The sequence below is a fragment of the Eleutherodactylus coqui genome, chromosome 3 (genome assembly GCF_035609145.1).
Source record: "Eleutherodactylus coqui strain aEleCoq1 chromosome 3, aEleCoq1.hap1, whole genome shotgun sequence".
NCBI classification, from domain to species: domain Eukaryota; kingdom Metazoa; phylum Chordata; class Amphibia; order Anura; family Eleutherodactylidae; genus Eleutherodactylus; species Eleutherodactylus coqui.
The window spans coordinates 79833596-79861144 of NC_089839.1; the positions used below are offsets into that span (position 1 = coordinate 79833596).

Sequence of the window (27549 nt, forward strand, 5' to 3'; positions counted from 1 at the left end):
GTTTTGAAAGCTGGGTGACAACCAGCATACAGTTCTACAGGGGGCACTATGATCGATGATCCCTAGACTCCAGCAGGTCTAAATAAGCTGCGGTACAGGTTTGGTCAGTAACTCTTTTTGGATCTGTGACATCCAACTTAATGGGGTTTTGCAGGCAGTGCTGGAATACACCGGGGGTCAAAGCGGAAACTGCTGCTCCGACCTTTGTATAGTGGCTGGCACTTGTAATTGCAGACGCAGTTCTCATTGAAATCAGTGGAACCCTAGCCTGCATTTACAAGCACAGCTCCCATTGATTTCAATAAGAGCTGTGCCGATCCCTACACAGTGCGTGGAACAGCGGCTTCTGCTCTGACGCCAATGTATCCCAGTACTGGCAGTGGGTGCTGCCAGGAACCCCCCTTTTAAGGCATGTCTGTCAGCTGAATGTGTCCCTGTATAAGGGCAGAATATTTCAGACACAAGTCCACGTTCCTAGTGGCCAAAAAGAGACGAAAAGTCCTGTTTTCATTGGTTGATCGAAGTTTGTAAATGGCTACTGTGCGAGACGGAGGGGGCACTCCCCTCATATAAATACAGCTTACTAATAACTATGAGACCGCTGTATGCTTTCATCACTCCTCTTAACCAAACAATGTTTATTTTGTGCCGTTTTGGCTAATCGGATTATGGATTTGCAGCATATTTTCTAACAGATTCACTTTAATGGAAGTAAAACAACTCAAAGGTTTAGAATTCTTGATTCAAAGAGGAAATCCTGAATAACAATAAAGCCGAACATTCAGTTTGTAATCTGGTATTTATAACTTATTACTTATTGCTTTCCTGATGTGTCAGTTTTAATTAATACTTGTATTTGCCATGAAATACCAATTCTCCAGTATCTTTTTGCATAGCTCTGTGTTGTGCTGTTCCTCTATTATTCCTCTGGAATATTTATAAGTAAGTTGACAACTGGGCGTTACCATTTTCCTACTATAAGGTTGTGTCCCTACATGGTAAGATACTGTCAGCACTTATTGGACAGTGTGAGGGTGTGTAGGGAAACGCCCCCAACTGGTTACACCCAGGTATCAGTATACTCCTAAATGTCTGGGAGGGATAACGGAGGAACGGTGCAATGCAGAGTTATAGGAAATGTTCCAGAATTAGCACTATAATAGTAGTTACTGTTATAATTACATGGGTGTACAGCATTTTGTCTATTTTTGTTTTTTGCTCCTCCTGCTATTAGTTTTACGTGGCTTCATGGACATATATCTTTTGCTTTGCCTACATCTATCTGTGTAATTCCACCTTATGTACTTTGCTTTCTCTAACATTTTTATAGCACAGCTGCATATGTCTTATTTTGTTCTTGTACATCTAGATACCACCGTCTCCTGCAAAACCTGATTTCGATGGACCAAGAGACAAAATGCAGAAGCTCGGAGAAGGCGAGGGTTCCATGACGAAGGATGAATTTGCAAAAATGAAGCAAGAATTAGAAGCGTATGTATTGAATGTACACGATGGGGCAGGGGAATTTATGAATTGATTGATGTCGGTTTACTGGAGTGAAAAAGTTGCTAATTTTTGCAGAAGTTGTAGTTGCACAAAAGCGTGACTTTTTGACCTTTTTTGGAGCTCCGCTCACTACTATTCTAAAAGTGTGTGTTTAGAAAAAAGTGTAAATATGGAAGATGGAACAATACCTCTGCAGCGCCACCCACTGGAAGGCAGCATTCCTGTAAGTCAAGTTAAGAGCCTTATAACAATGATTGGGAACTGAAAGCCAAGCCAGAATAACCATACACAGACAGCTGTTTTGGGGGTTTTGCCCCTCATCAGTGTGCAGTAGGTTTCTGGCTTGACTACTGAGCGGTCTATAGACTTGGGTCAGGAGGGGTATCCTCACTCCTTAAGGAGAGCACCCAGTGGGTGAGTGTGGAGACTTATAAGCCCATCAATGCTCCTTTGGTAAATATGCAAATAGGAGCAATACGTCAGTTCCCGAAGGTTCAGCATATAATGCCTTGTTTTTTGTCTCCTGTGTCATGGTTTGGGTCATTGAGTACAAGTGTCTTTTTCCAGTCAGTTTTTTGTTTATCCTTTTATTGCTATATTGCCATTACTGCCCAATTTGGAAAGTAGCTAGAAGAGTGACTAAGTCCTCCAAGGAGTCATGAGAGATCTTCCTCATTTATAAACTTGGATTATTCCCAGAGTAATCCGTGACCTCACAAAATGAATCATGTGACCTGCTGGAGTTCCAGGGTGCTCGCACTCCAGCAGATGTGATGATGAATAAAGCGAGTACCAGCAGCCAGATCACGCATCATGTGATCAGAAGCTTGAAGCCGATATAACCTAATTATTTTTCCGTTAATAGCAATAAACTCGAATAATCTGGAGCGAACCAACAAAATACTTCTACATCTATCATCAGTCTATACATGCTTCTAAATACGCATCAGACAGAGCAATGGCTTCTGACTGGTACGTTTGTGCCGTTTCTGTATTCATTTCAATGCTGCATAACTGTGTGCAGAATAAATGGGATCAGAGCCATTTTGCTGCTCTGCTTTCAACCCTGCTTTTGGATGGAGCACCCTTCAAGTATGCTCTGTAGGGTGTGCTCCAGTAATGCTAAACAGCCAGAGTATGTGTTCCAGAGATGCTTCTGGCAGTGATGAACAGGCAGAGCATATTTTCTGCACTCTAGGGTGCAATAATAAATACGCATGCGGATTTAGTTAAACTTATTAATGTTGGGTAGTCAATGCATTAATCTTCCCAATTACAAGTTACGGCTACTAAAGTTGGACACTGAAGTAAATGGACCGGAGGAAGATTGATGCCTGTGAACTTTGGTGCTGGAGGAAACTTAGATCACCAAGACCACGGACAAAACAGTCCTAGACCGCATCAAACCAAAGTTTTCATTAGAGGGCAAAATTACAGAACAGAGCATCTCATACTGCGGCCACATAATGCGAGCTAATTCATTAGCAATATCGATAATGCTTGGCGTGGTTGGTGGTAATAGAAGACCTGGAAGCCAAAGAATGAGCTGGCTTGATGCTATCAAAGCCGACACCAACATGCAAGTGATGGAACTGAGAGGAGCTACACAAAACAGAACCGATCCATACAGTGTCCTGAGTCGACCCCAACTAAACAAAGTTAGATGGATATTAAAGCAACCCTACAGTTTTAGGACAGAATTCTGTCCCGAGACCGGAGGTAGCATGTGGATATATTACCTGCACTTGTTGTTCTCTGCTCTCCCTTCCAATCGGCAAGTTTTGCGCCATCTAACATAAATATACCTGATTCACACTGTGCTGCTCTGACCGGCATGTGCTGTTCAAAAGGACAGTTGGAGACCAGGTTTAATGTATCAGACGCTGAACACAACCAATGCACTGTGTGGATGAGGTAGTCTGAAGATTGCATTCACCATCTTGAATGTCTGAAAACAGAACCAGATGGTGGAAGCCACGGCAGAGAAGAACCGCAGGTAATATACCTTCTGCCCCCTCCAGCCTTGAGATAGAAGTCTGTGCCAAAACAAGATGGCTGCTTTAAGAAGGCCTGACAATGGTGCAAAGTTTGGCCCAAGTATCTACCTGCTTATAGCATGTGTAGATTTGATTTTCTGACTGTTTTAGACTATCATAAATACACTTTTTAATAAAGTTGGTGCATGATCACTCATTCTCCCTTTTTTTAGACTAGCATAAGATATACACTAGTCTAAGTATGAGCCATCAGAAATACTTCCTTAGTAGTTATTGTTTATAAAGCTCCATCATTATATGTGATGCTTACATCCAATTTATTAGGTGTGGTTTTACATCTTCGTCAAGGATTCCCCTTTCCTGCTCCGTTCGGAAAGCAGAAAAGGGGAATCCCCATGGCTGAACGCTTCAGTGTTTAGATGGAACGAAAGGGCATCGGGCAGACCCCATTGACTATAATGGGGTCCGCCTGCTTTCGGCCAAGTTGCCCGGCTGTTGGACAAAAAAAAAGCACTGCATGCAGCGCTTTTTCTTCAGGCTTTTCCAGCCAGATTTGCGACACAACCTCTGCAGAATGGAAACTGACCTTACCTGTATATATCTTGCTTCTTGGACCATGCCAAACTTGATTAGACCATGACCTTCCGAGCCCACCATGTATCAGGTAACGAAAGAGGTTTAGCGGCTGTGCACACAAAATGAACCCTGGCAGTTTTTTCCCTTAGCCGCTGTACGGACGTCGCATTACATTGTAATTGGCATGATCATGTCAAGTGTTACTTGAACGGACAATTATGCCCTGTCGGAAGAGTTCAACAAAGTACAAAACAGGTTTGTCGCTGGTTACGAGTTGTATTACTTGCGTCCTGTTTATTTTTCGGGAACTATACATACTTTATATTCTTATGTATACCATATTTGTTTAGTATTAACCGGCAGCTGTAGTTATTGGCAGGAAGAAAGAATGCCTTTTTGGAATATTTGCCTTATTTTCATGGCTTTAGTTAATGTTTTGCAGAGCTGCTCCCTGGCTTTATACTGTATAAAGTTAGACTTTTGGGATTTATTAGGCATGCATTGCTGTGCCAGACATTTACAGCATCCCATTGCAGCACTGCCAGTTTGTGAGTTGGTTGGAAAACTTAACTGTTAATTACGAAGTGATCAACACGCAGCCCAGAAGATGTGTAACAGATGCTTTACTCTCCTTCATCCTGGCAGGGAATATCTGGCCGTGTTTAAGAAGACTGTGTCGGTGCATGAAATCTTCCTCCAGAGAATTGCCTCTCACCCCATCTTGAGCAAAGACCACAACTTCCATATATTCCTGGAATACGACCAAGATGTAAGCACCCTTTCCTTCCTGCGTAGAGAGTAAAGCTAGAATGCTGAGACAGGGGTTTTATTCGCTGACATTTCCACATAGTTGCACATTTTATTAAATGGTAAAAGCACTTCACAAAATCTAATTTGCTTTCTCAGGACGTGTCGCTACACATAGTATTCACATACCGGGCAGAAAGTCTTCAGGATACTTTTTGTATGAGCTTTTTACTTAACCAAACTTCATTCTTATCAGCCGCACATGTTAAATATTAGGCTCTGCAATGTTATGCAATAGAAAAACCACTCTTAACACAATAAAGGTGTATTATGAAATCTATCAGGAAGTGTAAGCCAAATGCAATATCACCCTGAGCGCCACTAAATCACAGAAGCAGGTCAAAAAGTTCTAGAACTGTATGTCCACAAGGGGCAGAATTTGTAGCGCAAAATTGGCATCAAAATCCACTCCTTTTTTGGTGCGGAATTCACTCCCTCATTTGATAAGGTGGAATTTACACCGTATATCCGCTGCAGCCAAGCCCAGCTTCACATATATGTGATTTCAATGGGTTCGTTCACTTGTGCGTATTTTTTATTTTTTTTGCTCATTTCAGTTGCACAAAAAAAAAAAACACTGCATGATCTTTTCCTGTGCATTTGTGCACCAAGTCCCCATAGAAATTCATGGGTATGTGCAAATGCATGTGCAATACGCTATGAAATGTGTAACATTGGGCAAGAAAAGGAATGCATCTGGAACTCCTAAGACTATATAGCAATTAGATTGGTTAGGAGCATCGGATCCGCGTGCAGGAAAAACGCTGCGGATTTAGGCCTCATGTCCACGGTACATTTAACATTTTAAATCCGCAGCATTTTTCCTGCACGCGGACCCGCGCCCCATAGGGATGCATTAGACACCCGCAGGTAGTCATTTTTCTCTGCAGGCGCGGGTCCCACGTGCAGAAAAAAATCTGGACATGCTCCATTTAGGTGCCGGTCTCCCGCGGGTACGGCTCCCGCAGGCTTCCATTGAAGCCTATGGAAACCGTCCGGATACGCAGGAGACCCGCGCCTGAATTAAATTCACCTGCTCTGGGCGATGCAGGTCTTTCTTCCTTCCTTCCTTCGTGGCCGGAAACTTCTGTCTTCGGCCTGGCGGATGTGCCCGGCGCATGCGCGCGGCACGCAGCCGGCGTGCCGAGCACATCCGCTGGGCCGAAGAAAGAAGATCCGGCCGCGAAGAAGGGAAGACAAGCACGGCCCGCAGCAGGTGAATTTATTCTTATTTTCAGCCCTCATGTCCGCGGGGCAGGAGGGACCCGCTACGGATTCTCCATGGAGAATCCGTAGCGGGCCTGATTTTCCTCGTGGACATGAGGCCTTAAAATCCGAATTTGCCCGTGGACATGAGGCCTAAGTCTCATCGAAGGGCCCAAGTGTCTTCCATCTTCCACCCTAGCTACCGTTTCATCTTTGGAACCTAAGTTTGAACATTTATGAAGCCGAAAGATGCCTCGACAAGAATTTGTCCTGCATAATGCCAAAAGCTACCTAGTCTACGAGGGTTTGTCCTGGTTAATGCCAGGGACAGTTGGAGAGGGTCATCTATAGGCACTGCACAGATAATGTAGTATATGTGATGAAATACATGTATAGAAGAATAGGCAGCACTCTGGAAGACCTGAGCAAACTGAATACTTCATACCCCTATGATCATACAATGTTTCATATTCAATGCCACACTGCTTAAGTAACAGTTTACTGTATTTCTGCTTCTTAAATTTTAGTTAAGTGTAAGAAGAAAAAATACAAAAGAAATGTTTGGCGGCTTTTTCCGGAGCATGGTGAAAAGTGCAGATGAAGTTCTACTTTCTGGAGTAAAGGTGAGACCAACTGCAGTATCAAAGTAAAAAGGTATTGCAGTGTAATATAGTTATAATAGTAGTAGTGCATTTTGTGTGTTTCCACACATCACTATTTTCAGGAGCTTACAGTCCATGAATGAAAACAGTTCTCACTTGTATCCAACATTGTAAATTCATAGACTGCATACTTGAAGGTACATTCATACATATTAGATTTTCTGCAGCGGAAAGTCCGCACCAAAATCTGCATCATTTCCACATCAAAAACCACACTGTTGGTACGGATTTTGACCTGGATTTTGTTGAGGATTCTCAGCAGATTTCACCCTTTTCAATAGAACAGGTGAAGTCTTCTGCAAATCCGCGCTAAGGATGCAGATTTCCCGCTGTGGACCGTCCACATTATTTCTGGTATGTGTGAACGTACCCTAAAGGATTTTTCCAGTATTAAAATATTGATGACCTATCCACCGGATGGGTCATCGGTAGCTGATCAGTACGAATCCACCACTGGGGATTGCTACCGATCAGCTGATTGAAGTGACTGGGGTGAGTGTCACTTCACTCCATGCCAGTCTCAGTGTAGCAGTTCAGTCCTATTCACTTGGCTGGGACTCAGCAGCCCTCAGGCCATGTGTCTGATGAGCATAATGTCTTGGGCCTCTTCAATCAGCTGATCAGCAGAGATCCGAAGCAGCGGACTCCCGACGATCAACTATTCCCCTGCAGAACAGTCATTAATGGTTTAGTCCTGGAAAACCCCTTTAACAGAGCTGAATGTTTATCTCCGCTCTGTGAGATTCTCTGTGAACATTGGCCTATATAGTGCAGCATGTTATCAATAAGGTATAATTTAGAGGTACTTGAGTATGCCCTGTATATACCTGTTATAGATTGTCTGCCATCTTGATTCTTTCTTTTCCTCTCATATGATTCCCCTAATGCAATTGACATTTCCCATGATGCCTCCAGCTTAGCAGAGACACGGTCTCATCACACTAAATAGGGTCTTTTCTAAGTCCTAAGGGCAGCAGCGATCAAGAAGTTCTGTCCTTTAGCTCGAACTGCAGTTTATATATCCTATGTGGCGCAGCTTCACACTGCCCTCCCCTGTCTCCTACATGTGATAGTTTGTTCCTGTTGGCTGTTATCAGCGGGAGACGGGAGAGCAGTGGGAAGCTGCTTCTCATTGGTCTACACTGGAGAGTCTGCAAACAATAGTACAGAAAGTTAGTGAGTCAGGAGAGTTTTAGGGCTCTGCAGCAAATTATTGGAAGGACTTGCCTACTATATTGTGGCTCTCCTGCCCTATATCACTATATTATATCTCCAGCAGCGTGCTATAGGTGAGGGATATAGAGAGCAACAAGGAGAATGGAGCTCTGTGGGGAGGGAAGTGGTTCTGACAGCTGTTAGGAGGGACTTCATAGATGATGTAACATTGTAATTCACAGGGAGACTGACCTCCTGTCCACACAGGATGACATGTCACAGCTGTCCACTATGTAAGGGTTCAGAATGTGTGGATAAAACACTGCTCAAATATTGCTGGCTAGTCAGCATTATATGTGCCAAAGAATGGTTAAAAACATTTTTTTTTGTGAAATCTTGGATCTTTTTTTTTTTTTTTTTTTTTAAGTTACAGAGCAAAACCCAGAAGTCCATAGTTGATTCTCAAAAATTTGAGCTGTAAGAATAGTGCAGAGGTTAATGCTAGCTTCCTCAATTGTCCGAACTAGTAAAGGAGTTTTCTCGCTCGTGTCATTGGGGTACACAGCAAAGACCGTGGGATATAGCTTCTGCCACTAGGAGGCGACACTAAGCACAAAAAGTTAGCTCCGCCCTCTGGCTATATCCCTCCTGCCGACAGCAGGCTAATTAGTTTTTAGCTTAGTGTCTCGTAGGAGGACGGTCGTGCCCGTTAGGGCTGCTTTAAGGGCCAGGGTTAGACGGAGAGGCAGGACGCTCCCCATCAAACCCGAACGGAGAGGAGGGCGAACAACCTCGGGTTTGTCCAGGTTGCATCTTGCCCGGCCCGCCTCAGAAGGAAAGATGGCACATCCGGGTCATATATATCCGCATGTGGCCCGCCAGCGAGAGCCCCCATGTTTGGTGCAGAGGTCCGCATCCCCTTCCCATGGGCAGGCGATGTTATAGGGGTAGGCTGCTGGAACTGGGGAGCCGCCTTATCTTCCAGCAAGAACGCAGGAGGTAAGTATGCGCTGGCGACCCCCCCCCCCCCCCCCTCTTCCTCTTCCCTCCCTGGCTCTCCCAGTATGTCGCTTTTGTATGCGTACCTTGTGGGCTGCAGCGAGGCGCAGGGATAGGCGCAGGCGGACAGGCTCCTTTTCGCGGGGGTTGTATCCGCTATGTATGGCTGCGGATATTCAGGGCGCTGGTTTCAGGCAAGCCGGCGGGGGGGCGTGGCCTCGTGGGCATGGCACCTCAGGCGGCGGCAGCAACAACTTCAGGATGCCCTGGCTTCCGGCTCCCTGCAGGGGCTCCTGGCAGGAGTTCCTGCGATGTAGGGGCTCAGTGGAGGGGCTGCAGTGCAGCCCCGGGCGAGGCAATGCCGGGAGCGGAGGGGGCGTGGCCTCGCCGCGTGGCCACGCCCACATGACGCATGGGGCGTGGCTTCACGATGACTCCTCCGTGGGGGCATGGCCACGCCCGTGTGATGCTGGGGGCGTGGCCTCGTGGCGTGGGTGCGGCAGAATGCTGCCTTCATTGTCTCCATGTAGGGGGTGTGGCCTCATCGGCAATGCACGCCGCCCTGCCCCCCTTCCCCTTCCTCCCTCAGCACAGGTGAAGGGGGATGACATCAGAGAAGCAGCCTATTGGGGACAGCGCGCCAGGACTTAAAAACCGCCCTGCTGCTCCACTCCTTGCTGCTCAGCTTATACGCTGTACAGCTCAAGCTTCAGGAAAGAAAGCCCTTCAGCACCTGCAGTCTCCCAACCCAGCGGCTCCCCGGACCTCTTCGGACCTCGGCAAGGACCTGGGTAAGCTCTGCCTGGCGGCTAGCTCCCCTCTTTCGCTGCGTATCCCTCCTGCCGGCGGTTGGCATAGCAGAGGATAGCTCGCAGTCTTCTTTGCCCGGTGAAACCCCAGCACCATGTCCGAACCCAGAGCCCTGGAGGCTGGACCAGGGACAGCAAGAGTAACGCACTTTGCTTGCTCACGCTGTAACCTAAAGTTCGCATGCGGACAGGCTGAGCCCTTTTGTAGAGATTGTTCCCCTGCGAAACAGGCGGCTGGGCAGGGCATCCCACCCGCAGTTCAGCCCCCAGCTGTGGCCGAGCCGGAGTGGGCCCGCTCCTTGTCAATGGCGGTGTCTGACCTCACTCGGGCATCTGGCGCAATTTTGGAAAAATTAGCGCAGGACGCCATCGGTTCACGTGAGGAGTGTGGCCATAGACGTAAACGGGTCAGGCCTTCGGACTCACGGCGGCCCTCCCGGTCACCATCCTCCTCGTCGCTTTGGCGCTCTTCTGGTACTAGGTCACGGCGCTCGTCGGCAGAAGAGGATGTTTCGGACGAGGAATGGTCTGAATCCTCCTCAGACTCTGTGGTGGAGGAGGATCAGGTCCCAAAATTTTCGGCAATGGTGGAGAGCTTAGTGGTTGCGGTGCGTGACACTTTTCAGCTCACTGAACAGGAACCACAGGCATCTGGGATATCGTTTTCTTTCAGGCAGCCTAGACGCTCTCCAAAAACCTTTCCTCCTCATGAGGACTTTGACAAGGTCCTATCTAAGGAGTGGAAGGCACCGAATAAGCGTTTTTCCAAGATAGGTTACTTGGACGGGAAATATCCCTTCCCGCAGGACTTAGTGGAGAAATGGTCAGTTCCACCGCTAGTAGATCCGCCCATTTTGCGCCTGGCTAAGCACACGCTGCTACCCACGGCAAAGTCCTCCTCCCTCAGGGATCCTAAGGATCGAGGAGTCGAGGCCTTAGCAAAGACCATTTTTGAGGCGGCAGGGTCAGCTCTTAGGCCTGTGTTTGCCTCGTCCTGGGTCAGTAAGGCTGTTACTGACTGGGCAAAGCGGTTACGGGAATGAATCTTCGAAGGGGCAGCGTCCGAGGATCTGGTGGACATTACACACCAGATTGAACAAGTGGGCATGTTTCTCTGTGAGGCCTCTATGGATACAGCCAGGCTGGCGGCCCGAGCCTCCGCGGCATCGGTGGCGACTCGCCAGACCCTATGGTTAAAATCGTGGGATGCGGACGCCTCCTCCAAGGGGTCGTTAATCAGTATGCCCTTTGTAGGATCTCGTCTTTTCGGCGCCAAGCTAGACGAGCTAATCTCAGAGACTACGGGGGGAAAGAGCTCGCTTTTGCCGCAGAACTGTCCAAAGCGGTCATCTCCGCAGCACAGACGTTTTCGTTCCTATCGCCGGACGAGTCCTCGTAGGGTGGAGAGGAAGGGTCCACAGGTGCGGGAACAAAGGAAGGTTCCTTCCTTTAAACCAAAGTCCTCTTGGCGGGGGCCCCAGCCCGCAAAGGGTACCAAAAGCAAGCCCTCCACATGAGGGACTGCCCCCACCTGTTTCGGACAAGGTGGGGGGACGGCTTCTCCAATTCAGCCAGGTCTGGTCATCTCAGATCTCAGACACTTGGGTACAGGAGGTCGTGTCCAAGGACTATGCGATAGAGTTCCTTTCACAACCGCACGACCGCTTCTTTCGGTCCAGAACCCCGGGGGACCCAGGGAAGGCAGCAGCTTTTCTCGGAGCTGTCTGCTCTCTATTTACAGGGGGTGGTGGTGCGAGTGCCCCCCGAGCAATACTTCACGGTGGGGGCTACATCCCAGGGTCGAAAATTGGGCGGCCGACTTCCTCAGCAGGAAGGAGGTCAACCTAGGAGAATGGGGGCTACATCCCGAGGTATTTCAGGAAGTATGCCTGAGATGGGGTCAGCCAGACGTGGACCTGATGGCGTCTCGCTTCAATCAGAAGCTTCCAGCCTATCTGGCCAGGTCAAGGGACCCCAGAGCTCTAGCAGCAGATGCGCTAACGGCTCCATGGACGGGGTTTCATTACCCCTATGTCTTCCCACCAATTCCTCTCATTCCACGGCTGCTCAGGAGAATCAGGAAGGAAGGGCTACCAGTGATTCTCATAGCCCCAGATTGGCCGCGAAGAACGTGGTACGCGGAGCTCATGGACATGGTAGCAGACGCGCCCTGGCGATTACCCCTGCGAAAGGATCTTCTCTCTCAGGGTCCCCTCTACCACCAGAATTTAGCTACACTGCGTTTGACGGCGTGGCAGTTGAGACCGCGGTACTGAGAGCAAGGGGCTTCTCAGACCCAGTTATCCAGACTATGATTAGGGCTAGGAAGCCGTCGTCATTGAAGGTATATCACCGGGTGTGGAGAACATTCTTTCGCTGGTGCGAGCAGAAAGGGGCGCACCCGATGCATTTTTCGTTGGCCTGTCTCCTGTCGTTTCTCCAAGACGGGTTGGGCTTGGGCCTGAGCCTCAGCTCCCTTAAGGGACAGGTTTCGGCTTTGTCAGTTTTGTTTCAGCGACCTTTGGCTTCAAGGTCGGCGGTGCGGACCTTTTTACAGGGAGTCGCTCATACGGCACCCCCTTTCCGGTCTCCGGTGCCACCTTGGGACCTTAACCTGGTTCTGGATGCCTTGCAGGCCCATCCGTTTGAACCATTAGCGGAAGTACCGTGGTGCTTGCTATCCTGGAAGGTCGCTTTCCTTGTGGCAGTTACCTCCCTTCGTAGGGTTTCGGAGATTGCGGCGCTATCGGCAAAACCACCCTTTACGGTTTTTCACCAAGATAAGGTGGTGTTGCGACCGGTGCAATCTTTTCTCCCAAAGGTGGTGTCTACCTTTCACATTAATGAGGACATTGTACTGCCATCATTTTGTCCAAAGGCGGTTCACCCTAGGGAACGGGCTCTGCACACCTTAGACCTAGTCCGCGCCCTAAGGACATATTTGGACCAGACCGCGTCCTTCCGGCGCTCGGATTCCCTGTTTGTGATACCGGATGGTCCGAGACGGGGCCTTGCGGCATCAAAGGTGACTATTGCACGCTGGATCCGTTTGGCAGTGGTGGAAGCCTACCGGGCCAAGGGTGAGGCACCGCCATTCCAGGTGACGGCACATTCCGCCAGAGCAGTGGGGGCGTCATGGGCGGTCAATCACGGTGCCTCAGTATCACAGGTGTGTAAGGCAGCTACCTGGGCATCCCTGCACACCTTTTCTAAGTTTTATCAGTTACATACGTTTGCGTCAGCCGACGCTTCGCTGGGTCGAAAGGTTTTACAGACGGCTGTAAACTGACCGCATGCGCTTTCATTTATTTGTACCCACCCTCGGGGACGGCTGTGGGACGTCCCACGGTCTTTGCTGTGTACCCCAATGACACGAGCGAGAAAAGAGGATTTTTTACTCACCGTAAAATCTCTTTCTCGTCTCGTCATTGGGGGACACAGCACCCACCCCTCTTTCTGTATATGACACAGTGGTGGTCCTGGTCGGACTCCGAATTCTGTAAGTCGCACGTGGTGCTGCGTGTTTTTCATTACAGTTAAATTTTTTGTTGATGTGTCATATGACTAACTATTCTTGTCTCTCTGTTCCTGCATGGCTATTCCAACTGCTGGCATGACAAACTGATTAGCCTGCTGTCGGCAGGAGGGATATAGCCAGAGGGCGGAGCTAACTTTTTGTGCTTAGTGTCGCCTCCTAGTGGCAGAAGCTATATCCCACGGTCTTTGCTGTGTCCCCCAATGACGAGAAAGAGATTTTACGGTGAGTAAAAAATCCTCTTTTCTCACCTTTTAGCCATTTAAGGTCTACTATAAATTTAGCTAAGTGTAAGTCTGAGGATATGCCAGAAATAAAAAGGGGCTTATATAGGGTTTTGAAGGATTTCAAACGCATTGCTGCTTTCTTTCAAAAACAGTGCCACACCTGTTCCCCCAGGTTGTATGTGGCATTGCAGTTCAGCCCCATTCACTGTAACAGAGTTGAGCTGCAATAATCATAGATGTTTTTGGTGCAGTTTTTTTGAGGGGAGGGGAAGCAGCCATTTGTTCTAATGCTCTGCAACTCTTTTAAGGAGGTGAAAACTCCCTTTAATGTCAGCGTCTGGTGTCCTAGGGTAAAGGGGGGATTATAGCCCACTTCACTGACCTTGATGTTTAGTGTTTAACCCCTTCCAATCCACTTTCTGATGTCAAGACATTATGATATAAGGCTGTACAGCTTCGATGTTGGAAAACATCTGTCAGGGTTCTCTTACTGTATATTGCCAGCCTCTCTGCGGTCGGAGCCTATCCAACGTGTTATCTCATGCAGTACTGGCTTTAGCCAGCAGATCGCTCCGTTGTATAAGGGCAGAAAAAAAGTAAGCCCCCTAGGAAAACCAGGAAACAAATTGGATTGGGAAGGGTTAATACCTCGTGTCCCACTGATTTACTTGCCTTTCCATGCTTCAGTGAGTCTTCTGTCTCTACTTCCTGCCCAGTAACACGGATCAGTGCTGGCATGTACGGAATAGACTGCACACTCATCTTTGATCAGGGGTGGAGTTCTCTATATTAATCAAGCAGAGCATTTTATGTATATGTATACTTTTTTTTGTCCCCTGAAATGGCTTACAGGGGTTTTCTGGGAAACATACTATAGAGGACCTATACTCAAGATAGGTTACCAATAGCTGACGGCCAGGGTCTGCCACTCAGGACCCCAACTGGTCAGCTGACTGTGCACCCACTAACAGAGCTCAAAAATACACAGGGGTGGAATGGAAGCAGATGCTAGTGGCAGGCGCTTGTAACTGCAGGCACGGCTCCCATTGATTTAAATGATGGCTGTGCTTGCAATTACAACCGCTGGCCACTACACAGGGGTCAGAGCACCAGCTTCCTCTCCGATGCCTGTGTACTTGTGACTCTGTCAGCAGGCACACAATTAGCCAATCAGTTGGGGTCCTGAGCGCCGGACCCCAGCCTATCTTGAAGATAGGTCATCAATAGCATTTTCCCCAGAAAACCCCATTTAACTCAGTTGCTGTTAATCGGACCCTAAACTTTCCATTAAGACGTCTTAGACTTATCTCTTTCTACATGCAGGAAGTAGATGAATTCTTTGAGCAAGAAAAAATGTTTCTGGTCAGTTATCACACTAGGATCAAGGACTCCTGCGCCAAGTCTGACAAAATGACGCGATCTCACAAAAGTACGTATTTTGCTCCTATTTTTATTCTTTTTCTGTGGTTTAATTTTATAAAGTGTGGGGTTATTTACTAAAAAGATATCATGAATATACAGGGATCCTTCAAGTTACAATGGCCTCAGGATACAAGATTTACTATTGTCTTCCCGGGCCATTGTAACTTGAAACCAGATTCAACATACAATATCACAGACAGTCCGGATCTGCGTAACATGCACTTTGTTGGAAAATCCAGCCAATCAGCACGGGCATTTCACTGACAAAGCACCTGTAATAGTGAAGTGCGTGCACTGATTGGCTGTCTAATAGTGCCCCTCTACATAGTGTGGTTCTACATATCCTATACTGCCCTCTACCAGCACCAGGATGAGCTACAAAATTGGACACTAGTTGAGAGTGGCTCTCATTTCTTTTGGTACACTGTTTGTTCTGTAGAGGACCCTAAAGGGACGCTCCTGTCCTCTACAGAGAAAGTGATTTACATCTTCCAGCAGACTTTCTGAATGCTATATGTATGGTTACTGGACAACACTCAACCGATAGCTACAACTGCATTATAATAACAAAGAGCTGTACTTGCCCCTTCTCTGCAGTCATGGACTGATGCAATGCTGTAGCCCAAGTTCCTCCCAGTGATTGTCAAAGATGTCATCGCTAGAAGTCACTTGACTGCTGCAGCATCACTGTTGCAGCTATCGGGGGCAATGTTGTCTGGTAACCAGATAACCCTTTTTGATTTTCTTTAATCTGCCTTTTGTATTACTTTTGGGGTTTTAAGAACAATTTAACAGTTTTCCATAGAATTATGGATTCAACTAACAATTTCTTCAACCACTGTATTAGCAACAATAGATGGCTGGTGGATTGTGGGCTAGAGCTCAACGGCAACTGTAGCCAAGCATGCTGGAAGCTTTACATGAGAAACATTAAGAGCTGCTTCACACTGGCCAGGGCAATATCTGACTGATTAATGACCCAATATCGCCCTCCCAATCCATGTGAAACCCCTGGATGCGAGGCGGTTTCATGTGAATCCCTTCACCCCCGCCGGGGGAGGGATTCCCCAGCGCAGCTGTCAGATCTGCGGCAGGGGATTGCAATGTTTTCCCATTGTCTTCAATAGGGCTGCCCCCAGCCCCAATGAAAACGCTGGGGGATATTGCATGAACAAAGGACATGCTGCTTTTTTTTCACACAGCATGGCAGGAGTGAAAACATCACAAATGAGAATGAAAGCATTGAAAATCATCATTTTCATAATCGTGCATTTTCACTCACGCATTGCGATATTTTTTCGCCGGTGTGAAGGCCCCCTAAAGGGGCTATCCGTGGAGTTGGAACAGCCACTTTCTGTTAAGTTCTGAAGAACGGTCATGTAGTATTGTAGCCCCTCTGTTGATGTCATCGCTGAAGGGTTGACTGTCTGCTCATTAGAATAACTGAGCCAACCCTTCTTTTTATCTCTGCATCAGCCGTGATAGAAGGGGGCTGGTTTAGTTATGAGTCCAGCCAAGCCTTCAGCGATGACGTCACCAACACTAGAGGGGCCGCAACACCATGTGATCTCTTTCAGAACTCAGCTAGAAGTAGCTGTTCCAACTCCATTCTTCCGAGTGAGTTTTTACCACCTATGGATAACCTTTAAAAAAACATGCATTTTGGTTTTGGGTACAGATTCCTCTTCCATTTGCAATTGTTGCCTGCTACACTAAAATCTCTTGAGGCGGCCGTACTTGTGTAACATTGCCAATAGAACTCCATGAACACACAATAAGCCTTTATGTCCAGATGTTAGACTAACTGGCCCCAGACTTGGACTGGGAGGGGTTCACTTATATACCTAAAGACTTTTTACTACATAATATACAATGATGTTTCCGATGTCCTTTTACAGATGTGGCTGATGACTACATTCATATGTCTGCTGCGCTGGTCTCTTTAGCCGAAGAGGAGAGCACGCCTATTAGAAAGTAAGTCTTGCTGTCAGTTGTGGGTGGAAAAAGAATTTGGAGTAGGAAGTCCTTTCGATGACTTCCCTTTTGTTGAGTAAACACATTCCATTTAGCAAAGGCCTATAAATTCTCACAATACACGCTACTCACATGTGGATAGTGTCAACGGAGAGATATGTACTCTAAGCAGAGCTACACCACTAGAGGGCGTCATTGCTTTAGATTTTCCCTTCAGAAGACTTTCCAGCAGTAACTTATGTCACAAACCACAAAAACTTTGGGATTTATCCATCTTTTTAAAGGTACAGTCCCACATGGTGCGTACAGCTGGAAACCCACGTAGGCACAAGTCCACTACACACAAGAAGCCTCTGAGAGCCTTTATAGGCCAAGGGTGGAACCACCTTTAGGGCCTCAGGTGGCAAAAACTTTCATCTAATCATTTGTATATGTGCCTGAGATGTAACCGCATGCAGTTTTGCAGAATAATGACAACTTCTTCCTGGGGCTGGATTTTTTAAATTTTTTTTATAAATATGAGTTTATATATTTACAAGGTTTAGAACTTTCTTGTGCCATTTGTTTTCTACCCGTTGATCTTCATAATGTGTACATTTCATGTCCTATGTGTAATTTACCCCATTAAACCTTTGCATGTAACTGGGGAGGTTACTCTAGTGTCAGTTTAACCCCCTAATGCCCCATGGGCCGGGGCGTTTATTTTTATGTCCTGGGTGTGCGGTTTATATGGAGCAGGATTGGCAGCCGATCCCACTCCATACAAGGCGGGTGTTGGCTGTCTTTGACCGCTCACACCCGCCTGCAACAGTCGTGTTTAGCCATTATGCTGATCGCAGCTATTAACCTTCTAAAAACCTTCTCAATTCTGACAGTGGTATATAAATGCTCCGATTGGTCTTCGGTGGTGCCATTCGGTTCTTGAATGCCCCCAGGGCTGCCATGACTGGATGGCTATCAAGGCATGCCTGTGGCACATCTTGATATACTGCCTTTCAAATTGCATATAATGTAATACTATGTTATTACTTTTATACTGTTTGAGGGATCAAACGATCACAAGTTCAAGCCCCCTATGGAGAGAAAAAAATGTAAAAAGCTTTATTAGAAAAAAGGTAGTAAAAGATTAAAAAAAAAAAAAATACACAAAACACTTTTCCTATATAAGTTAAAAAAGCATATTTGGTATTGCCACGTCTGTAAAAGTCTGATATATCAAAGTAACAACTTATTTATGCTGCACAGTCAACGTCGTCAGGAAAAAACAAAAACACAACGCTGGCATCACTAAGAAGAATTTTTAATTAGTTATAAAGCCACATAAACTCTAAAACGGTACTGATAGAAACGACAGGACGTTCCCCAAATAAAGTTATCCTGTTTCTGCTACAATGTGTACGGCATGAATAAAAGACCCTCCCCCCACCCCAAAATGGCAAAATTGGCTTTTTTTTTTTAAATTTTTTTTTTATTGCACTGCAAATAAATTGAGCCCCCAAACAGTTGCATCTTATAGCAAAATAAGTGTTGTGATTTCTTGCAAGGGAGGAGAAACCAAAAATGGGAGTGGGGTGGGGAGTCATTAAGAAGGGGTTAAAGATACTTTTCCTAATCTGTCTCCAATATTATCTATATTAATAACCTTTTTGCTTTCTGTAACATTTTTCACTGATTTGTGCATGCAATCTTGCCCCTAATATCAGATCGGTGTGGGCCGACTCCTGGCACCCCCCACGATTAGCTTGATTAAAGTGGCCCCAACACTCGGGCAAGCCCTGCCACCCCCTTCAGGCATGAGTCTGTATATTTTGGCTGGTATAACGGCTCAGTGCTATTCACTTGAGCTGTAGTCATCATGAAGCCGGCATCTGAGCCAGGAGTTTTGAGTGACCACTTAATTTGAAGTGTATCTGTAGGAAAGTTCAAGCAGCATTACTGTTAACCCTTTAGTGACAAATCTATTTTGCACCTTATGACCAAATGATTTTTATTTATTTATATTTTCATTTTTCATTGTGTTTTGAAGAAACATTTTTTTTTTTTCTTTCGCCTTTTTTTTGTTCTATAGCATAACCATAACGTGTAATTGACATTGGACTTTAATCAGTGGGTCAATGCTATTATGGCGATACCAAGTTAAAAAAAAATTTGTTTTTGTTACTTTTGTGCAGTTAAAGGAATGCAAAATAAAACTTGGATTTGCGTAGTCACATTCCAGGACCCATACCGCTTTTATTTTCCTGCCTATGTAGCTGTGTTAAGAGATGTTTTCTCTTGTTTTGTTTTTTTTTCAGATTTATCTAATTCTCAACTTTTTTTCATTAAAGGGGAATTTTTGTGAAAAGTTGATATGAAATTTTATTTTACACCCCCCTCTCCTCAAGAGAAAACTGAAGATGCAGTTGTGTAATCAATGGCATACAACACTGCACTACTTGTGCAGTGTAGTATTCCTATAACTGCTCTTCTCCCAGCTGTTGTGGTTGCATCGTAGGTTGCTGATGGGTCAGAAAGCAGGTCCCCCTGCCCTGTCAACAGCTTGCATGCCGTGGATGACCTATACAGGCCCATTCACATATTTCATGGAGCCCATTTATTTAAATCACCTGTTGAGATGAATTCAGATTTCTGTTGCATCATGCAGATGGGAGGGTTGGAATTTCATGCAAGCTGCATGCATTGATGAACCCTTATGGCTGGGTTCACACAGGACAGATTTGCCGTGGAAATCTTGCGGTCTTGCCACAGAGAAACACCATGAGATTTCCGCGGGATGAGTGCAGCTTTAATACCCGCGGCACTTAACCGTGGGTTTTGGAGCGGCTTCCCCGCATGCACTCTCCCAGAGAGAGGAACGAGGCCGCAACGGGTTAAAAAAAAAAAATTTGACATACCGCGTCCCGGGAATCCGTGCTGCAGCGCCGGCTTTTTCGCGACTGATTGTTCGCCCCGTGTTGATAAGATTTTTGACAGATCTTGTCCACATGGCTGGCAAATTCCAGGATAAGCGGTCGTAGGCAGATTTGCCGCATGGAAATTCCGCGGCAAATCTGCCCCTTGTGAACCCAGCCTTGCTGTCAGGTGTCAACAGTTCAGGCTGATATAAGTATAGTAATGGTGTGGGTAGAGATTGCTTGGCACCCTGGTCCTACCTGTCCATGGGAAACAAAATGAATACCTGCAGCTCTGTAGGCCATAGTGGATCCAATGCACTACTAGTTGGGTTTTTCCAATTAATGACCATTCAGTGTGTGTTAGATTTTTATTTTCTAATTTGGATGACCACCTTAGAGAGGTTGTTTTACGCTTCCAGTATCCTACAGATACAATCAGTGTATTCTATGTTACATGAGGGCGCACTGCAGGCTGTTTGATCTCAAACATGGCAATACAAGGAATCCAAAGTCCACTGTAAAGTAAATGCAGTAGTGTGGAAACTTCATCCACGTCCACACAGTGCCTGTCAAAAATTAACTAACCTCACTATGTGTGTATTCTACAGCTGAGTACTCCACACGATAGGAAAGTGTACAGAATTTCGATTTCTTGGTGTTTGTGGATGAAAATAGAAGCCCTTGTATACCGTATTTGTTTTTTGGACATATTTTATGGTGCTTTTGATACTCTGTGTAAAAAGCAATGAATCATGCCATGAAAGCGGCCAATAACTTGTAGCGATGCCGCTTTCGTCACATTCAGGCACCCATAACTGCCGTATGGCAAACTGTTGTGTACTCTACTAACAGAATATTCCACGCCGCTATCCTATCACACCAGCAAAATCCACTATAAATTACTGCACATTTCATTACCTCTCTACTTGCATTACAACTTATTTTACACATGTTCATTTTCAATTTCCCCCCTCAGATACTTCCTAAAGCTAGCAGAGTTGTATGAAAAACTCAGGGTAAGCATTTGTTGGTCTTTCTAAATTAGTTTTCTCATTTTTTATGTACTTGTATAGAGTTGGTACCAAACATTTAGCAACTTTTTTTTTTTTTCAGAAAGTTGAAGCCAGAGTTGCATCAGATGAAGACCTAAAGCTGTCAGAACTCTTAAGATACTACATGCTTAATATCGAAGCAGCCAAGGTATTTTTATTATTATTGACCTAGAAGACAAGAAAGCTGGATATGTGTAAGATCTTTTTGGTTTTTACCATATATTCTATTCTATTTACACTCATTCAGGACCTATTGCTTAGGCGGACAAAGAGCCTGGTTGAATATGAGAACTCCAATAAAGCTCTTGATAAGGCCAGGTTAAAAAGTAAAGATGTAAAACAGGCTGAGTTGCACCAGCAACAGAGCTGCCAGAAATTTGAGAAGCTCTCGGAGTCTGGGAAACAAGGTAGGGATGAGTGGTACTTCACTTTTCCATCACAACTTCCTTCTTCAGGCTGCATACTTCACTAGTTTAACCATTCTGTGGTTATAACTGTTCAGTGCACTTCTTTGCCTTCCAATAAGTGCAAGAATGGAAAAAAGATTGAGTATTAGTAAGAGGAAACCACAACCATTAAAATCTGTATTGTGTCTTTAGGCTTTGTGTAAATTCATAGAAGATTGAGAAAAAAAATACTTTTTAAAACCTACATGTTACCAGCAGAGTCAATGCTAGGCAGATAAGATATGACCACTCCGTAAGCTCTACTCTACTGGCTGCATGTCTTATAGACATAGCTAGAAATCTTGTGTCCAGAAACCCTGTGCAGCGAGATAATTTACCCAGTTTGAGATATATCGGCATGTATGGGAACTATTTCAGCTACTAGTGAAGTCAATTCTTATGATCAGTGGGGGCCTGGAAGTCGGATCCCCTTGAATGAGAAAGGGTGGTTTCACATCTGTGTTGGGATTCCACTTTCTTGCTCTGTTGGCGGAATGGTAAAGGAGAATCCTCGTGGCTGAATGCCTCTGTCTCTGGACGGAATCTAGCAGTGCCGGCGGACACCATTGACCATAATGGGGTCCGTCCGATTTCCGCTCAGCTACCTGGTTTTGGGGCAGAAGAAAGAATGCTGCATGCAGTGTTTTTTTTTTTTCTTTTCTTGTACTTTGGGCCGGGTCTGTGACGGAACCTCCGGCCAGAGATTCCGCCGCCAAAGTGATGGCATATCCTAATCTTATACCGTTACTTTCTATGATGGGAAAACCCTGTTAACAGGAAGTCTTTTCTAGCTTTGATATTATAGCCATGGGATTTGCTGCTGCTATAATATAAGTAGCCATTTGTAAGTGAAGAAACTCGGCGGGAAGGTTTAATTTATCTTCCATTATGGAAAATCTCACCATTTGCTGTGAATTATTTTCTAGAACTGACTAACTTCAAACAAAGAAGAGTATCTGCTTTTCGAAAAAACCTGGTGGAGATGACGGAGCTAGAAATTAAACATGCCAAGGTTTGTGGTGGGATCTCTTCAGTTTACTCTATTCATTGACTTTTAGAATAAGGCGCTCTTGGTCTACAAGATACAAAGCTGATATTACTATTAGGTTTTGGTATTGTATTTACACATGCAGAGTTTACACTTTAAAAGGGGTTGTGCCAAGATCCAACGTTATCCCCCCCCCCCCTCCCCCATCAACAGAGTATGTGATAACTTTATGATCAGTGGAGGTCTGACTGCTGGGAGCCCTACTGACCCCAAGAATGAGGGTCCTAACGGTCCCTGCATGAGTGGAGCAGAGGTCATGCATATGCGCTGGCACTCCATTTATTTTTGTGACATTGCCAGAGATTGCCAAGCAAGGACACTCCGCAATTTCTGGCAGTCATTAAAATGAATGGAATGGCGGTGTACAGGTGCTGACCTCCGCTCTATTCATGCAGGGACCATCGGGACCCCTATTCTTGGTTGGTCCCAGCGGTTAGAGCCCCACCAGTCCTAAAGTTACTCCTAATCTATGGATAGAGGATATCTTTAGATCTTGGTATAACTACTTTTAGGGTGAGTTCAGATTGATGAAATTGCTAGACTTTGTGTGGATTCTGCTCCGTAAATCTGTGAAAATTTACAGTTAAATGCATTTTGGGTGGGTTTTGGGGGGTTTTCGTAGCCCAATCTATGTGGAATTTTGAGCATGGTGCGGGCTTTCAGATCTGTTCCTTATTTTTCAGCTTGTCACTGCAGATTTTACCCTTTGCGATGCAAAGGGTAAAATCTGCAGCCAAAGCTGCATGTAAGGCTATATTCATATCTGTGCTACAGAATTCCCTGGATGAGCAGATCTGTCTCATAACAGAACCAAACTGTGCCGAATGTACCCCATTGACTATAATCGGCAGAACAAAAAAGTCCTGTACGCACAACTTTTTTTAATCCAGCATTTCATGCCAGATCTGCGCTGGGTGCTCTGAACGGAGCCTCCTATGCAGATGCAGATAGAGCCTAACCAATCATGTCGGACTAATAATCCCTGTATACGTTTGTACTTCTAGCGTTCTATACATTTGCTTTTAGTAGTATACTGCTCATTCCACTTATGTGATATGTATGTTTTTCTCAATATACTGTGTTTTCTTGGTTTGTGTCTGGAAATAAACTGAGAGTGCCATCAAACTATGGAGATATTCTAGGGGCAACATTTTATTCATTTTGGCTCTTACCAGAGCTCTAGACCCATCGATTTTTCATTAATAACCCATCCTTGGGATAGGCCATCAATGTTTGATGATTTGGACCCTACAATCGGCTCCTTAATTATAGTACCCAACCCAGTGTTGCTCTCAGCCATGCTGCTGTGTTGTGTTACCGCTAGAGATGAGCGAACGTACTCGGTAAGGCCGATTTCGCAATCGAGCACCGCGATTTTCAAGTACTTCACTACTCGGGTGAAAAGATTCGGGGGTCGCTAGGGGGCGTGGCGTGGCGTGGTGGAGGCGGGGGGGGTAGCGCGGAACAGGTGGGAGCTCTCTTTCTCCCCCCCACTTCCCCCTGCTCACCCACGGCGCCCCCCGAATCTTTTCACCCGAGTAGTGAAGTACTCGAAAATCGCGGTGCTCAATTGCGAAATCGGCCTTACCGAGTACGTTCGCTCATCTCTAGTTACCGCTCAACCTCCACTCATATATTTGTCAGGCGCTGTGTCCCGGCCCCGCAGCTACTACTAGGCAAGTTTATTCCATACCGAAACGGGCTGAACTAGATGGACATTGTCTCCCTTCAGCCCAACATACTATGTTACTATTGTCCCATATTCAACTCTGTGTTAAATGTGTATGCAGTAAGCTCCTAAATGGTCTGTGATCAGCAGCCATATAACCCATTAAACCTCTTTCCCCCTCCTCACTTTCAAAAAATCCTAACTTTTTTTATTTTACTTTTACATTTACATAGCTACATGAGAGCTTGTTTTTTTTGTGGAATTAATGCAGCATATCGGGGGACTACTTAGTACATAACTCCTGTTTAATGACACACACATACATAAATTTGATATCAATCAAAACCAACTCCTAAAAATTTCGTTTAGCAAAACTGTCCACCATAAGGTATTCTTGTTGCCTACAGCAGCCAATCACAATGCAGCTCTCATTTCTCAAGCTGCTGAGATAAATGAAAGCTGCACTGTGATTGGTTGATGTGGGCAACAAGGACATCCTTACTGTCAGCTAGTTTTGTTAAATGAGAACCAAAAAAATGTTATTCTGCCTTTTCGGTGATCAGTTTGTAATGGGAAGAATAGCGCAGCCTGCAGTGTTATTCTGGGACAGGGGCTCAGAACGGAGCCTCCAGCGTAAATGTGATGGCAGCGATAATTATGTATTCTCTAGTATTATACACAACATTCAATACTCACATTCCTATCTAATTTAGGTGAAAATGTCCTAAAAACAGTGTGTGTGTAATTATAAATAAACAGCTGTCTGGAATTACTTATCCTGCCGGGAAGTGCTTGTCTGCGTATCGTACATTACATATGAATGGGGTTTACAAAGCCTTATCCATATATAGCAAAGGACATCTGTACTTGCTATTATGTTATGGATTGTTCTCTGCACATTTTAACCTTTACATTTGTAAAGGGGGAGATATTTGGAAAATCCGCAGCACAATCTGCATTTAACATGTGTATTGGGGGAAAGATATCCACCATGTCTGCCCTCTCCCTAAGGCCTCCCTCACACAGGCGTTTGCAGAAACGCAGCGTTTTTCAATGCTGCGTCTACTGCAGATTCCGCCCCGTTTCAGCAGCGCTGGCATACTTTATGCCAGTGTTTTGGCTGCGTCTTCAGCTCGGCTGAAAGCGCAGCCAAGGATGCTGAAAAGAAAAAAAAAAAGCAATACTCACCTAGCCGCTGCCGTCCGGGTCTCTGCCGCTGCTCCGGGCTTCCTCTGCACTCCCAAGTCTATTGCCGTAGGCCAGGTTTGAGAACCCCGCCTCCAGCAATAGAGTGCTGTGATTGGTTGGTTGTCGGCGCTTGCTCGATGCCCCATCACAGCCTTTCATTGACTGTCTCAGCCAATCAGAGCTTGCCGACGCTGATTGGCTGAGACAGTCAATGAAGGGCTGTGATTGGTTATCGGCGCGCTCGATGTCCAATCACAGCACTCTATTGCTGGAGGCGGGGTTCTCAAACCTGGCCTACGGCAATAGACTTGTGAGTGCAGAGGAAGCCCGGATCAGCAGCTGTGACTCGGACCACAGCGTTGGAAGGCGCTACGTTTTCAGGCCTGTGTGAGCAGCCCCATTGAAATGAATGGGAGTGTTGTACTGCGTTTAGCGCAGCGCTTAAAAGGCAGCACTAAACGCTGTACAAAATGCCCTGTGTGAGGGAGGCCTAAGGGTCCTTTTTAGACTGGACAAATGTTGGGTGATTTAGTGCTCAACTGTTGTGCCAGAAGCTATTGCTCTTGTGCTTTCATCAGGCATGGTTGGTGAATGGAGGTGGAGCGGGCTGGAGACTGTTCTGGCCCGCATCTCCATTCACAATAGGCAAGCAGTGGGTCCTAAGTCGAGTTGAGCGAAGGTACTCTGTCGAGCCTGATGCTCGTTCGAGTATTAGCGTACTCGATGGTGCTCGTTACTCGAACAAGCATCAAGCCGTGTTTGACCCCGCCCCAGTTTTTGGCTCCTCCCTGCTGTGACGTGCCTGTTGTGGCCCCTCCCCGCCGCGACGCAGCGCGTGTCAATGGCAAATATTTTGTCGGGGGGGGGGGAGGAGTTACTCTTCTGCATGTGGGAGCTGAGTGATGGGCAAGAGGTGAAAGGCTTCTCATTCATCGTTCGTTCAGTGCATGCTTTTGGGTTGAGCAATGATTATTTGGATTCTCGCTTGATCGTGGTAGTCTGGGCAATAATCGTTTCATGTGAAAGCACCAAGCCCCAGCCACCCTTACTTCCTCAACCATTTCCTCCCAGTTGGTAAGAATTAGGTCCAAGATCGCAGATTCCCTTGTTTTCTCTTCTACTTTTTGGAAGATAAAGTTGGCAACAGTAGAGGGTAAACAAATTTTGGGGCCTGAGAGAATCTTCCCTGATCACTATGTAAAATGGAATGGGCGGACTACAATACCCAGAGAGGTTATCAAAATTGGGGTTATTTAGTGTCGAAAGAAAGACGGCTGAGGGGCGACCTAATAACTATGTATAAATATATTGGGACAATACAGAGATCTCTCCCATCATCTGCTTATACCCAGGACTGTGACTTTAACAAGGGGGCGCCCTCTCTAGAGGAAAGAAGGTTTCTACACTGACATAGAAGGGGTTCTTTACTGTAAGAGCAGTAAGACTATGGAACTCTCTGCCTGAGGACGTGGTGATGGTGAACTTGATAAGAGTTCAAGGTGGGCCTGGATGCCTTTCTTGAGCGATACAATATTGTATGTTATATCACTGATTACTTCAGAAGGGTTGTTGATTACCAGATTGAAGTCAGGAAGGAATTTTTTTCCCCTTTTAAATGAGAAGAATTGGCTTCTACCTCATTTTTTATTTTTTTTGCCTGTCTCTGGATCAACATTGGGGGGTAATAAGCTGAACTGCATGAATAGATGGATAGTCTAACATACAATGTAAGAACAGTGCAGAGATCTGCGTCCTGGTTATTTCTCTGTAAATAAAGGTGTTCTGTCTTTTTCTTCACCAGAATAACATCTCCTTACTACAAAGCTGCATCGACCTCTTTAAGAACAGCTAAAGAGGAACCACAACCTCAAGAAGCACCAATTGCACTTCGGACATCCTGAGCAGAGCGGCTCCGTCTTTACATGATCGTAACTTTGGCTCTTGGAGGATTATCGTGATAGAAGTCAAGCTCTGTATTAGTATATATGTTTTGTAATTTTCTAACAATGGGGGGAAATCTAATGTTGCTCTTCTAAAACGTTGAAGCTGATCTTTTCAAGTATTTGTTCACAGAGATCTGCGTCTTTGTATATATTAATATAAATATATACACTAAGATTTATAGTGTCTTGGATTTTGTTTCTTGGGGAGCACATCACTGTGTAAGTAATTAAAGACTAATCTTATTCTTCTAGGTAAAAATGGTGGCTGTGTTGAATCTCTTTACATATGCCCCCTTTGTCTGTGAATGGACCTGGTTCCTTGTTGGCACATCTGGTAGCATACAATATATAACCCACCATTCATGTAAAGTGCTATAAGATGAATCCTTCCTGGTAGTAATAGCAGTAGAGGGAATATCAAATCTCCTGCTCCA

The 27549-nt window shown here is 45.7% G+C and overlaps 1 protein-coding gene across 1 annotated transcript in view; it reads left to right on the plus strand.

Annotated features, from left to right (window-relative positions):
* The window catches only part of SNX5 (sorting nexin 5), a 54639-nt gene extending 27345 nt beyond the window's left edge, over window positions 1-27294 (plus strand). Inside the window, exons 4-13 of the mRNA XM_066595781.1 lie at window positions 1370-1491; window positions 4725-4848; window positions 6620-6715; window positions 14803-14908; window positions 16800-16875; window positions 20746-20785; window positions 20883-20969; window positions 21069-21228; window positions 22194-22279; window positions 26974-27294. Of these exons, the coding sequence (XP_066451878.1) occupies window positions 1370-1491; window positions 4725-4848; window positions 6620-6715; window positions 14803-14908; window positions 16800-16875; window positions 20746-20785; window positions 20883-20969; window positions 21069-21228; window positions 22194-22279; window positions 26974-27024 (948 nt within the window). The 3' untranslated portion in view covers window positions 27025-27294. The remainder of the gene's footprint in view (window positions 1-1369; window positions 1492-4724; window positions 4849-6619; window positions 6716-14802; window positions 14909-16799; window positions 16876-20745; window positions 20786-20882; window positions 20970-21068; window positions 21229-22193; window positions 22280-26973) is intronic.
* Window positions 27295-27549: the final 255 nt, after the last annotated feature.